The following is a 14517-nucleotide window of genomic DNA, read 5'->3' on the forward strand; positions in this document are numbered from 1 at the left end:
CTTCTCTTTTTTGTACATCACTCATATCAATGGATAATTTACCCAGTTCCTAAGTAAAACACGTAAGAATTATCCTTATCTCTTTCTGACAAGTAGTAATGAAATTGTGTTAACACTAATTCCTAAATCTCTTTCAAATCCATGCTTCCTTCTTGATCACTATTGCTACAATTCTTATTCAGGCCTCATCATTTTTCCTCTGGACTGTGTGTAAAGGCTTGTCTCCTGGTCTCCAGTAGTTTTTCTCTACCAATCTAATTTTCAGAGATCTTTCTGAAGTGTAAACGTGATTGTATCATTCCTCCGCTTGAATTTTCTTAATTGCTCCATGAGATAAAAAAAAAATCTAAATTTCTTGGCATCGCACATAATGAAATTCTTTATGTCATCAGTCCTACCTTGCTACGTACTCCCCATCAAAAAAGAAAATAACGTGGGGCACCTGGGTGGTTCAGTGGGTTAAGACCTCTGCTTTTGGCTTGGGTCATGATCCCAGGGTCCTGGGATCGAGCCCCATGTTGGGCTCTCTGCTCGGCGGGGAGCCTGCTTCCCCCTCTCTCTCTGCCTGCCTCTCTGCCTACTTGTGATCTCTGTCAAATAGATAATAAATGAAATCTTAAAAAAAAAAAATAACGTAATTTAAAAATATCAAATGACTTACGTACTTCTTCAAAAGCCAAGTACCCTCTTTTCCTCATTTTTTAAACTATCATGTTCTCTCTACTTGAATGCATCCTTCTATCATTACTATTACCACCCACCACACTACCCGAAACTACTAAAAGCATTTTTTACACATAAACCATAGTAGTAGGCTTAATCAAAGACTTCTTAGATATGAAAGTAACTTGATTTATTCAATAAATCCAAACTCAAATTTGTATTTAAGTATTTGATTTTATTTGGTATACATCACTATGACCTTATTGTAACTGAAATCCAATACAGGATTTTTTAAATTATTTATTTTCTTTTAATTTTTAGTCAACTCCACAAAGACAATAATACTGCTGTGGAAGACCAAAGGGGGAAAAATGATATATTTATTTACAATTCTCTATATTGTAAACATTTAATCTATATACTGTTACTAACTTATAATGAGAGAGCTTTACATAGACAAAGAATTGATGCCCACATTTCTATTCACATTCAGCGATAGCATATTAAATAGATCAGATTTTGTTTTCCATTAGCATTATGTTTTTTTTAGATAATTATCTAAACTTTCAAAAGATCTAAATATATTCAAGTCCTATACAACTAAAACTACTAAAGCCAACATATTTGGCTTATAATTTCCGTTTTAGAATAATTTAAAGTGCTATAAGCAACCTGGCAATCAACACTTTCTATAAGAACAAAACTACCTTTAAACATTAATTTACAAGAAAATATACAATGTTTATCTGGAATAGCTGAAATTTCAGCACAAGGTCACTGTCACATGTATAACAGCAGGATTTTTTTTTTCTTTTTTGCATAACATGAAGCTTTGAAATTAACTGATGAATGACCACCACAATGGCATATTATTGATTTCCTACAAAAGAGGATAAGAACTACTAGTATATTCTATCTTGTCTTTTTTTTTTTTTTTTTGAGGTCACTTGACAGTAAGTTTGCATATTCAACAAGTCTACTGAGTTACAATATTGTCTACTATAATCATTGCCCTTTTATAACAGCAAATGCTAATGGTAATAATAATATATACCACTCAAAAAAACACACTTTTTTTTTTCCCTTTTGAACAGGAACCTATATTTTGGGAGTTGGTGTGCAAGAAGGCTAAAACAACAGAACTATAAAACAGTGTATCTGACACAATATGTTGAAGAAATATGCATCTGTTTCATAGTTTTTGTACTTATGATAATGCCCTGCTAAGCTACAAATATGTAAATAGTATATTTTCTCGCTTGATATATTAAGTCCACTAGAATCAAGTTCTCATTCTCCTTTGTATTATATAACTTTAACAGATAATCCAATCATGAAAGCATATGCCCAAACCTGCAGATCATGTGCACTGTGGTCTATTACAACCAGAATTCTCTTCAATTTTCATTTTTATTAAAATGAAATTGAGAATACCTGAAAATTAATAAAGAGAATGTTGTAGTATGAATTAAAACTAGAACTCAGTGGTTAATGGACTATTCATTATTTTGGCATGTGTTTTTTCCTTCACAAGAATGACTAAGTTGAGCCTGTCCAAAAGTCATCTGTTGCAACCTCACAAATACCTCACAGCATTATCTAGTCTTTATTCTTTCAATGTCCCAATTAGACTGCTCTAGTAAAACAATCAACAGAGTTTTAAAAATAATAAACCAAAAGAGGTTCAAAAAAAGAGCACCATCCTATTAGGAGACTGAGATAACATGGGCTGTAGATGAGGTGGTTACTATGATTAAAATGCTGCCAAAATTCTGACAAAACCCAAGCTGTTATACTGCATGGACCCACACCATGGTCTAAACCCAAAAAACCCTGGGACAGAAACATGATTTTAAAAATAAATTCTAAAATTATAGCTGTAAAAAATGGTGATACGATTAATTTTAAAGCACAAGTGACATGTTACATTGTATTGCTTCTTGAACTTTCCAAACAATGCTTGTCCATGTCAGGTTTGGGCCATTATCCTGCTAAGACAGAGAGCATTACATTTATTCAAAAGCCCAGATTTCAATGTCTTGAATAAAGAAATCTTCCTTCTTAGAAAGTGTATGATTCCCAAATGTTTTACAAGAATGGCTTCTTCCATGGTAGAGATCTCCATCAAGCCAAAGGGCAAATTCTCCCCTGCAATACATAAAAGAAAACAGTTTTAGCAATAATCTCTTAATACTTATGCCCTAAGTTGTAAGATAAATATTGCAGGAGTTGTAAAATAATAATTTTAATGTGACATTTCAATATTCAAAACTCTAAAATCATTTGTTTTTTCAAAACCCTTTCCTACTCCTTTTCATACTAGTACAAAGCAATTTTGTTTTGCTCACATCCCAGTATAAAAATCACTTAGTGCACAGATTAAGCAACAAAATGAATCCTCTAAAATTAATTTCACACGGAATTCTTTTTACTGTACAGGTGCCACTCTGTTACTCTTTGCCTGGTATTACGAGTTTCTCTTTGGTAAATGGTTTTAATATATTTGACATGAGTTAAATATTTAATGTATTTAACATGAAAACTCCTTCTCATCTAACATTAACATGCATGGTTAATATTAAGAGTTCAATCTCTAATTCACAACTTAGGAAACTTTAGACTTCAGTTTGCTCAAGGTCCCATATATAATATTTGTTGAAACCAGAATCTAAATCAGGTCTAACTCCAAAGCCTATACTTAGGGTCCATCACATCATGATTTACATTTGGGGGCTCCTGTTTGTAATTCTGGAATATCAAAGTCTGTGTTGCTCTAAGTTTCTGAGCCTGTACTCTCCTTCTTCAAAGACTGTAAACTGGTCTTAAGTTGCTATCAAATGACCCAATGTTTAGTTTAGCTAACTGCAATCATGTGGTATAATCAAAATCAAGTTCCAGCAGACATCTAATGACATTACGTATGTTATTTTCAAAGATTCAAGGCATCTTTAACAGCTTGAAATTATCAGCCATTTGCCTATGAGGACTTCCTGGAGAGCTAACTGAATCATATTACGACTACCAGTTGAAGTAAGGCTGAATGACTGCCTGCACCCCACCAATAAAAAAAGGTGTAATTGGAACATATAAACATATGCTGATTCCAACAACTAAGAATAACATGGTTTTTAGTTATCTGGTTAGGTCCCTCAGAGAAAGCTATAATAACCATGGTAATTTTTTAATCACTGAAATCATGTCTTCCAAACACCTACCTATAGAAAAGCTTAAGAGAAATTTGTTAGAATCACTCAGGATAATGAATATTCTCGCATACTAACAAAATTCTGCAGCCTAAATCAATTATTGTAAACCCTCAGCTGTGGGAAACAAATAGTACTTTTATAAGTTTGGGAATTATTTAGCATACTTTATATCTGATCCTGAAGGATGGAAAGAAATACCAAAAGAAGGAGTCAACATTTGCTAAGAAGCACTATTTGAAAAGTCTAGGCTAGGAGAAGTAGAGCAAACTACTTCCAAACACTGTCTTTTAAAGACTGAATAAAGTTGGGGTGCCAGAATAAACAAAAGTTCTCATAGTGCTTGCTATGTAAAGGGAATCAAATTAATGACTGAAGCATACTGTTAAAAACAAAGTAAATAAGAAAACAAATTCCTATTATTCTCCTACGTATCAATCCAAATAGTCTCCAGGGTAGAATAAAAAGGAAACAATTGGATCTTTTTAATACACTGGGAGAAACAACATAGCATCGTGTTTTTTAAAACATTTGAGAAGGTCTAAGATATTAGTGTATTTCACTTTCAAATATCAAGGAGTCACTCTACTCTAAAAGATGGGTTTTAATCAAAAGGGAATCAACAGCATTTTAAAATGAATAAACAAATATTTTATCAATAGTTTCACATACTACATGTAAGCACCTCCCTGTAAAAGTATTTTCTTAATCATAATATACAAATTAAGATATTCTAATGTCCAAACTTTCCAAAAATAACTGATTTTATAAATAACACAGATGAATAGTTTTGTTAAACACCTCATGGTAAAATATTCAAGAGACTTACCCTCCACCACCAAAAGCTAGTGAATCCATGTCTCCTTTGATAAAAAACATATTATCTCCTGTCCACTTAAAGACCTACATAAATAAAAAGGAAGCTTTAAATATGTAGATGAAAACAGTTACTATATAGAGTTAGTTCTCCTAAATCCCAAGTACTTAACAAAGCCTAGATTGACAGTAAGAGGAATAGTACAGTATGAACAAAAGACTGGGTACAAGGGTCTGATGCTTTTGGGCTTCAGTAGTTTTATAACTAAGTTTGAAAGCACACAACTTTCATTTCCAATTCCTCAAATCTTATTATCTTTTTATACATAGTTCTCTTTTCTTTGTCAAGAACTGGGTGGTTAGTGAAAAAAGTTGAAGCAGAAAATCAGTTAAAAAATTAATATACAGATGCCATTAACTTTTATCATTAAACATAAATGTACACTAATTTGATAATACTTTGATATAAGGCCAAGGTATTTTCTTTGGATACAGATTTGCCTATCATCATTCTTAGGTAAGCCTACTACATATGTTTATGGTTTCTAGTTTCAATTTTTTTAAAGAGCAATGAGGACATAAAAACACTTAAGAAGTCCAAGAGCAAAATTTCTAGATGTTCATATTCTTAAATATCTTTTTTACTAATCTTCCATGGGAATTTTACTTAAACCTAATAAACAGCCATTTCTAGTGCTGCACCTCACCTTTTCCTAAGTATTCATTATACTTTTCAATAAAATAAACTTTTTAAAATTTTTTTCAATAAAATAAACTTTAACATTCGCTTTTTCATAGTTAGAAAACATGTAATTTGTAACATTATCTTGTAGAAATAGCATAGAAAGATTTAAGAATAAGCACAACTGACACTTAAAAAATCTGTAACGGGAACCTGGGTGGTTCAGTCAGTTGGCCTCTGGCTCCTCCTGGTTTTGGCTGAGATCATCAACTCATAGGTGGTGAGATCCAGCCCCACGTCAGGCTTCATGCTTAGTGGGGAGTTTGCTGCTCTGCCTCTCTCTCCCCCTGCCCTCACCCCCACCCTGCTCACACTTTCTAAAATGAGTAAATAAATCTTAAAAAAAAAAAAAAATCTGTAACAATTATAAACTTCCAGTTAGCTGCAGGCATCGGTTATATTTTATGAGGGAACAGAAAGCACTGGTTAATCTGTTGAGCCAGTGAAGCACAAGACATCTAGTGTATTATCAAACCCTTCCTATTCTGCTCATCATAGACACTATTTTTAAAGACTACTTTTTTTAACCAACTGTGCTGATTCCTTTTTCAAGATTATAATTTCACTCTTAGGAAAGGTTTGACACAGTGAACTTTAATGTATCTAAGATGCTACGACTGCATGCAATGTTTTAAACAGTCAACATATTGATTGAAATTCATGTACATCTCTACATTTTAGATCTTACTGGCAATGGAAAGATTTGTTAATTTGTTAATTTCAGTTAATCTAGCCATAATAAAGAAAAAGAAGTCAGGTAATTAACTGATTTAAACCCAAATGATTTATTTTTTAAGTTTTCAATACTTACATCATGCAACTTAGTAAATGAAAGTTCCTAAGAATTTCACAAAGGCAATTCAGAACAGTAATAATGATGTATACTCCTTACTGAGACCATGATGTATGTCTGATACTATGTCAAGTGTTGTATATATGATTCTCATTTAATTTTTAAACAATCTTGTTACATTTTACGGTTCCCATTCTATCCATAGGAAAGCTGGACCTCAAAATGGTCAAAAAGTGCTAAGTTACAGTTAGTAAAAGATAAGAGTCAAATGCAAGTGTGTATGACTCCAAAGTGCATGTTCTTTTCATTATGCCATCTATCTCTTTATAAACTGGATTTTGGAATAATTGTCCTTACCTCAAACTCTGGACAGAACGTAAAAACAAAGGTCTCTCCAGTACCATAAAAGCCATCACTCACTTTAAATGGCTCAGATGCTAATGCACCAAAAACCTAAGGATTAAAAAAAGGCATGCTCAATGACATGACTATTAATTTGCTTCATTAAGCATTACCTCACTATTTAGGTTTAAGTTAAGATGTAAAAACAACCAGAAATGTAATATAATTTTATCTACTTCTACTTAAAAAGGAAAACATAATTGGCTATTATAAAATTTGCATTATTGTCAAGTACAAAGCCTATCACATTCTCAATGGAAAATTTTTCCTAGTTTTGAAATCTAAAAGGATGCTTATTGGGGCGCATGGGTGGCTCAGTCATTAAGCGGCTGCCTGGGGCTCAGGTCATTATCCCAGGGTCCTGGACTGAACCCCACACTGGGCTCCCCACTCAGCAGGAAGCCTGCTTCTCCCTCTCCCACTCCCCCTGCTTGTGCTCCCTCTCTTGCTGTCTCTCTGTCAAATAAATAAATATAAATCTTCAATTAAAAAAAAATTTTTTTAATTAAAAAAGGATGCTTATTATGACAATTAAACAGTCTTAAAAAGTGATTATTGGGCACCTGGGGTGGCTCAGTGGGTTAAAGCCTCTGCCTTCGGCTCAGGTCATAATCCCAGGGTCCTGGGATCGAGTCCCACATTGGGCTCTCTGCTCAGTGGGGAGCCTGCTCCATGCCCCCCCTGCCTGCCTCTCTGCCTACTTGTGATCTCTCTCTCTCTCTCTGTCAAATAAATAAATAAATAAAATCTTTTTTTTTTTTAAAGTGATTATCACATTTCAGGAGAACGTATATGCACAACACACATACAATAAGGATAACAAGTTACAGGGGTATTACAGGATTTAGGAAAGCAAAAACCCTTCTGCACAGGTAAACATTCTACTACTAAAATGATATATGCTCTTTTTGTCTTCATTAGACAATAAATTCAATGAGGGAAGGCTTTTGGTCTAAATTGCTTGGACCTGTAATGCTATGCTTTTACACAGAACAAGATACAAAACATAAATAACCTAAAAAAAAAATAAGTGAATAAGGAACTGGGACAAGGTATTTCAATGCTCTGGGTCTAAGTTTCCACATCGTAAAATGGGAATGTAGAGAGTTTTATAGATGATTTCTATAGTCACTTTAACAATCTTAATTTTTGATAATCTATTGATAATCTGCTTTTACGGTATTTATATTTTTAAAATAGACTTTCTTACTGAAAGGTGTAAGCATATATATATACATATCTCATATAAATACAAACACACAGCTCAATGTGGAATTATCACAAAGCAGTCTCATTTGACCTTCAATTAGAACAAGAAACAGAACATCATTAGCACTTCAGAAGCTATCCCTGTGCCTCCTCAGCATCACCACCTCCACTTCCCCAGGGAAGTTAAAAAGCCAGAATACCATAGATTTGTTTTGCCTGTTTATGAAATTTCCTTAAATCCATTTGTAAGACAGTTACTCCTCAGTGTCTGATTTCCAACTCAATATAACATTGGTGACATGAATCTATGCTATGGCATGTAGTAAGCAGTTTCTTCATTTTTGTGCTGCAATTACCTTTTATTGGGTGTATAACTTTGGGAAAGTTGATGAAATTCTTTGAGTCATAGTTACTCTTCTTTAGAACAGTGATGATAAAAGTATCAATCTCATAGGGTTTTGATGATTAAATAAGATAATGCACATCAATGATTAGTCAAATATGTAGGAACAGCACAATAAAGATGTCAGGAGTAGTAGTGTTTTGTTTTTTAAATTAATATTACTATTTTATCCTGTTATTACTCTCCAATCTGAACTAAGTGACCTGAATTAGATGTTTCAGGAATGAACCCAAACCAATACCAATATTTCTCCTGTTTACCTATGGTTTTATTCTTGATATCTTCTTCACACAATTATCTTTAACTTTCAAAACTATGCTTTAAGACTCTGTAATTTTCACCCTATCCATGAATTTCATTCTCACCTTGTCCAAATAGATATGAACACCCCTTATGCTCTCTCTAGGTTCTCACTACATTTGGCATATTTGGCTTATTCCAGGAGATACTAGTAGTATACCTAAATATTCTATTTTACCAGACTATAATCCCTTAAAGGATTCATGCTCCTATCTATCCTCTGTAGCACTCAAAAATGTCTTCTATATTAGAAGTACTAATAAAGGGGCGCCTGGGTGGCTCAGTGGGTTAGGCCGCTGCCTTCGGCTCAGGTCATGATCTCAGGGTCCTGGGATCGAGCCCTGCATTGGGCTCTCTGCTCAGCAGGGAGCCTGCTTCCCTCTCTCTCTCTCTGCCTGCCTCTCCATCTACTTGTGATTTCTCTCTGTCAAATAAATAAATAAAATCTTTAAAAAAAAAAAAAAAAAGAAGTACTAATAAAATTATCAGATAAACTTAATAAAAATGTACTAATGGAAATAATTTTTATGAAAAATACATTACATGTTTCTTTTAACTGTAAGCTCTTAAAGGGTAAGGTGTCCATTTAGTTATTTTTCATACCTGCCCATCACTGTCTTTAATCACCATCAGCACTGGGGTGTCTAAACCTGTCATTGTTCGATAAAGAGTCTTCAAGCTTGTGCCATGCTTCCCAGTGCCATAAACAAGAGTCCATGGATAGCCAATTGTTCTTGGTGGAAGATGCTTGGTAAGCTTTGAAAAATAAAATGTTAACATTTTACTTGATAGCTTACTGTCAATATACAAGACAGTAATGTCAGCTGAAATGGAATGGTATTTTATAAAATGTGGGCTACAAAATAACAGTAGAAATTATTCTCAAAGATATAGAGATGCATAAAGAATAACTGTATACTTCTCAGAATGAAACAGTAATTGTGCACCAGGAAAAGAAAAGAACATGCCAAGTAAGGACACGGATTAGAAGAGAGACAAGAAATAGGGTTTACTTATTGTTTTTACCCTCTGCTAATTTAAGCAAAAATACTGAATGGACTGTTAGATTATTAACAAACTCTCAAATAATGGGCCCTAGAAACTGAGCTTCAACATTTTATAGCTGTGTGACTTTGAGAAAGATACTAAATTTCTCTATGCCTAAATTTTTTCACTCATAAAATACACACAATAAGAGTATCCAACTCTGATAGGTCCTGTAAAAAACACATGACATAATCACATAAACCAAGTAACTACTACACAGTAAGAAATCAAAATTTTGGCTATTATAAGATCTCATCTAAATTGCTATTTTTTATTTTAATGTCTGCTCCTAACATCTTCTGTTGCACTAGTTACTATATTTTGTTTACTTTTATTCACAGGAAAGGAAGACTAATAGCAGTAACCTACTTCTTTAGCTAGAAAACAACTGAAAAGAGGCTGTTTTACTCTTATGGACATCCACTCAGAAATGCACATATGTATGTCATACCTTTTCAATTTGATCTGGCAGTAAGAGTTCACTGGGATCACTTAGGTTTGGTCGAAAAGATTCAGACTCCAGGTCTGCTTTCAATGGAGCAATCTGCTTTGAATTTAGGTCTTCTCTTGTAGTAATCTAAAGAAGTAAACAGCAGCAGCAGGTTAATATAAAACTGCAACATACATTAAACAATATCTGCCTTTTGCGAGAAATAAAACTTTGTACCTTAAAAGAGTGGGCTAAAACTTTAATTTAGGATTTTAGAAGTCAAAAGATGGTCCATCTAATAACAGTAGTATATCCAAGGTAGGAAAAGATTTTTTAAATATAAACAGACATTTTTCTCAACCACTATATGATGGAAAGATAATGATTAACACCCCTATTTCTGTGTGAAAGGAAAAGTCACATGCAAACTTTAATTTTCCTGCTGAAGGGCAAAAGTGAGCAGCTAGCTTGCTATTTATCAGTGCTATTTAAAATATGTGGGATTTTTTATTTTCATGGTAAACATAAAATTTGCCAGAAATAATTAAGAAAACTTTCTGGGTGCCAAAATTTTAAAGAATGATCCAAAGAAATATAGCTTTTCATCAGTATGTGTGCATATATAGATTTATTTGCTTCACTGAAAAATTACCATTACTTAGAAAATGACTTCCTTCTTATTACTTTCAAAACACTTTTTGTAAATAGAGTTGGACCACACAAGAAATTTAAAGGTCAATTTTTTCATATCTATATTTTAAAAATTAGATAAATGTGACGCATTAAAAAAGAATATATGCTTTCGCAGGATGGATATGATCCTAAAACGATATTCTTAAAATGATAATGTCAATTACCTCAAAACAAACTTGGATACAATCTATTCTGTTGAAACTTGTTCATATTTTATTATTAATTATTTTATAAAGTACCATTATTACTTTTATTTTAATATATAAAATGCAGTAACATTGGGAAATAAAAGATATAAAACATAACTATTATTGATGTAACTTTTAAGTCGGAAAATAGAACTCTATTGGAGCAGATAACTAAAATGTAGCAATGTACAGCAACTGATTCCATTAAGAATGAAATCTTGCTAAATTATTTTGTTCCTTTAACAGATTTCTTACCAAACCTAAACAGCATATATTTTCAACCAATACATGTTCTAGAACTGTATTGTTTTTTGATGAGAAGTTAAACTATATTAATTCCTTCACATCATCAGCATGTTTTACCCTTATTCTGATGATGTGAAAGGTCAAAAAAAAAAAAAAAAAATCCAAGGCAGCATGAGAAGCATTAAAAGAAAAGAAAAAATTCAGTAGTTCTAGCACAGCCATGAAAACATCATCTCATTAAGAAGAGGAAAGCACACAATACACAAAACTGAAAATTGAGTTCAATTGTATCACTTTGTTTCTTAAAAAAAAAATCACAAAGATTATTTCATGGAATTTTAAATAATTTATCTAGTTCTGATGTCTAGGATATTATTCTCAAGTATTTCTAATACCAACCAGGAATACCTCAAAAACAAAAACAATTTATCTCATTAAAATATTTGATGTGAGGTTGATACAACTGAAATAACCTTAAAGAAGAGAAAATATTTAAGTCTTGTTATTCATTAAAAGGTTTTCAATTGTCTGATAGTACTTCATCTTTCAGATTTTATTTAGTAAAGATTCAAACTCAAACCTAAAACATTCTTCCAATTTTAAAATTAAATGAACACTTCTCATTGCTCTAAGAAACACACAATACTGAGAATAGTTCGACAGTGACAGAAAATTCCTCTGAATATTTTTAAAATGAAAAGATGACAGAAAAGATAGTCCTAGAGCTCTTCAAGGCAAAACTGGACTCTTTAAAAACAGAAAGGAATTTTCTGATAGGTTATTTTAGTGCCACAGTCAAAACAAATCCTTTAAAAATGAGATTTGCCCTGACGGAAGACACTAAAAACAGGGAGTGTTCATCTCTGGAGGGATTTAAACTACTGAATGGGGCACCTGGAGACGTCTGCAGAGTGTGCGTAGTTCTTCAGTATTTAGAGCATCGATCCTGCGGTGATACTCAGCCACTGACACTACCTGAATATGGAGACAGGAAGACAATAATTCCACTGACAGTTGAGAAAAAGAGCCAGAACAAAGCAAAACAAAAAAATGGAGAAATTTAAATGGAGAAAGAGAACTGTATTCAGGGTTTCTTTCCCCACTCCATGCTGAAAATCCAGGGGATACCAATATCAAGCTATAGTGAAATACACATGAATGAGTTTAAAACTGCTACATCCAACTGGTTCATAATATAAGGTTTATGAACTGCTTCATATAGACAGAATTTGATTGAATAAACAGAATTATAGTTGCTATTTATAAAGGAAATACTACAGAAAACATCATGCTTTGCTAACATCAAAGACAAAATCGAAGATAACATCTAAAATCATAACAGCAAGCACTTTACGAAGAAAAGGCAGTTTCAACTCTCCCCTCCAAATCAGTTTAGCTCAAACATTATATCTTAAAGGCAATGCTGGAAGGATTTCTTCTAGGCAAAGATAAGAAACATACCCTTGATATATGATCTGTATCAGAAAAAGGAGGAGGAAGAATAAGAAATGAAGTACATTAAAAACCCAAGGTAGTAAGAAAAATAAGCTCTAGAAAGTAAAAATTAGATTTTCAAAAGTGTATCTAATCAACAGTACCTTCTCAGGCATGTATACTTCAGTCTTTCTACAGGACTCTTTTCAGTTTTTATCTTTATATTATTTCTTTATATTGGTACTCTAATAGTTATCTGTGACTAAGACTTAATGGCTTTCCTACAATCTGAATTCCTAAGAAAAGTTCTTTACCTTCTTAAGTGCCTAGATCAGTCTCTTGCATAATGCAGGTGAAAGTTATATATGAAGAGGCGCATTATTATAAAAGTTCACAAAAACACACAAGTTTCCTCAGGTTGACACAATAGCTACAACTTTCTCAGATCATGACCTAATTCCTAAAACAGAAACCATAGAACAGTGAACTCTGGTTGTGCCATAAATACGTGCTGACTCTCCTGAAATATGACAGATTGCTCTTGTGATCAACACAGTTGAACCACTGGCTTGGAAAGAGTTGACTTCTAACCTAGGTTTTAAAAAGGCTCTTCTTCTAACCAACTAAAATAAACGAACCACCCATATACACTGAGGTAACTCTGACAAGTTATATAAGCCTGCTGAAAGCTATGAAAGACATGGGAATAGTAAAAAGGAAAAAAAACTGAATAGATATGTTTTCTCATAATATTGACTTTTACAAATTGACAATGCATGCAAGGTGATGGTTGATTCCACTCACAAAGAAACCTAAAATGGTTATGATCTCTAGAGCCCTAGAGGTTCAGATGTATCTGAGTTGGGGCCCTTCTTTATTTATTTCTTCATAAAACAATGGAATTAATAAGACCACATATAAAATAAAATTTTTAATGAAATAATATGAGGAAATAAAATGCACACATACAGGACATACTGTCCTGCACATAGTAAATGATAGCTATTATTGCTAGCGTTATTTTTGCTTAATTATTTTTCACAAATTACTCTAAGGACTAAAGGGTAACGTCTGAAGAGCTTCCTTATTTACTTACTTCTTTTTTTTTTTTAAAGATTTTATTTATTTATTTGACAGAGAGAAAGATCACAAGTAGGCGGAGAGGCAGGCAGAGAGAGAGAGAGAGAAGCAGGCTCCCGCTGAGCAAAGAGCCCGATGCGGGGCTCGATCCCAGGACCCCGAGATCATGACCTGAGCCGAAGGCAGCGGCTTAATCCACTGAGCCACCCAGGCGCCCCTATTTACTTACTTCTTGATTGATTGATAGTATTTATTTATTTATCCATAGTAAAATACTTCAGTTTTGAGAGCTCAACTATCTTGTATACCATGACTCTTCTGAAATTAATTTTAAATTTCAGGATTAGATAAAAATATTAAAGATCTTTCAATTAAGAACAAAAAAAATTTCAATAAAGGTGAAAGAGAAATTAGATCTTAAAAATTTAAAAAAATCACAGCCTGTTTTTCTATGACCAACAAAAGAAATCTCCACAAAATATTAAATGGCCAGCTATATTTTTCTTTTCTTTCCCCAGGGTGTTCAATCTGATCAAGTCTCCTAGCCAAGAGTTTTCAAATTATATGACTTATTTACTCCTCTGCATTCCTTCTATCCTTCTGGTTACATTAATTTTATACTTATTTCTACTAAAGCTCCTTCTGTTACCATATTAAACACATTTCTTTGCTAGAAGTAAAATTAAATTACCCTCACAAAAGGAATCACTTACAAGCTAACCATATCAATATCACTGTGTAGGAGGTATCACTGAGGGAACCATGAACTGCCATCCTAAGTATAAGCTTATAACATTTGGTAAAGTCATAGTTTCTTTTTACTGTCACAAATCTACCTTTTCTCATTCACACTGTTTTTGTAAAAAGT

The 14517-nt window shown here is 33.1% G+C and overlaps 1 protein-coding gene across 21 annotated transcripts in view; it reads right to left on the reverse strand.

The window, feature by feature from the left end:
* Positions 1-877: 877 nt before the first annotated feature.
* OXR1 (oxidation resistance 1) overlaps positions 878-14517 on the reverse strand; it is a 154763-nt gene continuing 141123 nt past the window's right edge. For 7 of the 21 annotated variants that reach the window (XM_082720048.1, XM_082720029.1, XM_082720045.1 and 4 more), the window contains 6 exons: positions 12030-12110; positions 10030-10155; positions 9135-9287; positions 6575-6670; positions 4696-4769; positions 878-2811 (listed from right to left, as the gene is read on the reverse strand). In XM_082720048.1, the coding sequence (XP_082576174.1) occupies positions 2676-2811; positions 4696-4769; positions 6575-6670; positions 9135-9287; positions 10030-10155; positions 12030-12110 (666 nt within the window). In that variant the 3' untranslated portion in view covers positions 878-2675. Of the gene's footprint in view, positions 2812-4695; positions 4770-6574; positions 6671-8070; positions 8788-9005; positions 9288-10029; positions 10156-12029; positions 12111-14517 lie in introns of those variants that run through there. The other 14 variants (XM_082720040.1, XM_082720030.1, XM_082720032.1 and 11 more) reach the window with 4 other exon arrangements.

This window comes from Mustela nivalis (assembly GCF_964662115.1).
Source record: "Mustela nivalis genome assembly, chromosome: 2".
NCBI lineage: Eukaryota > Metazoa > Chordata > Mammalia > Carnivora > Mustelidae > Mustela > Mustela nivalis.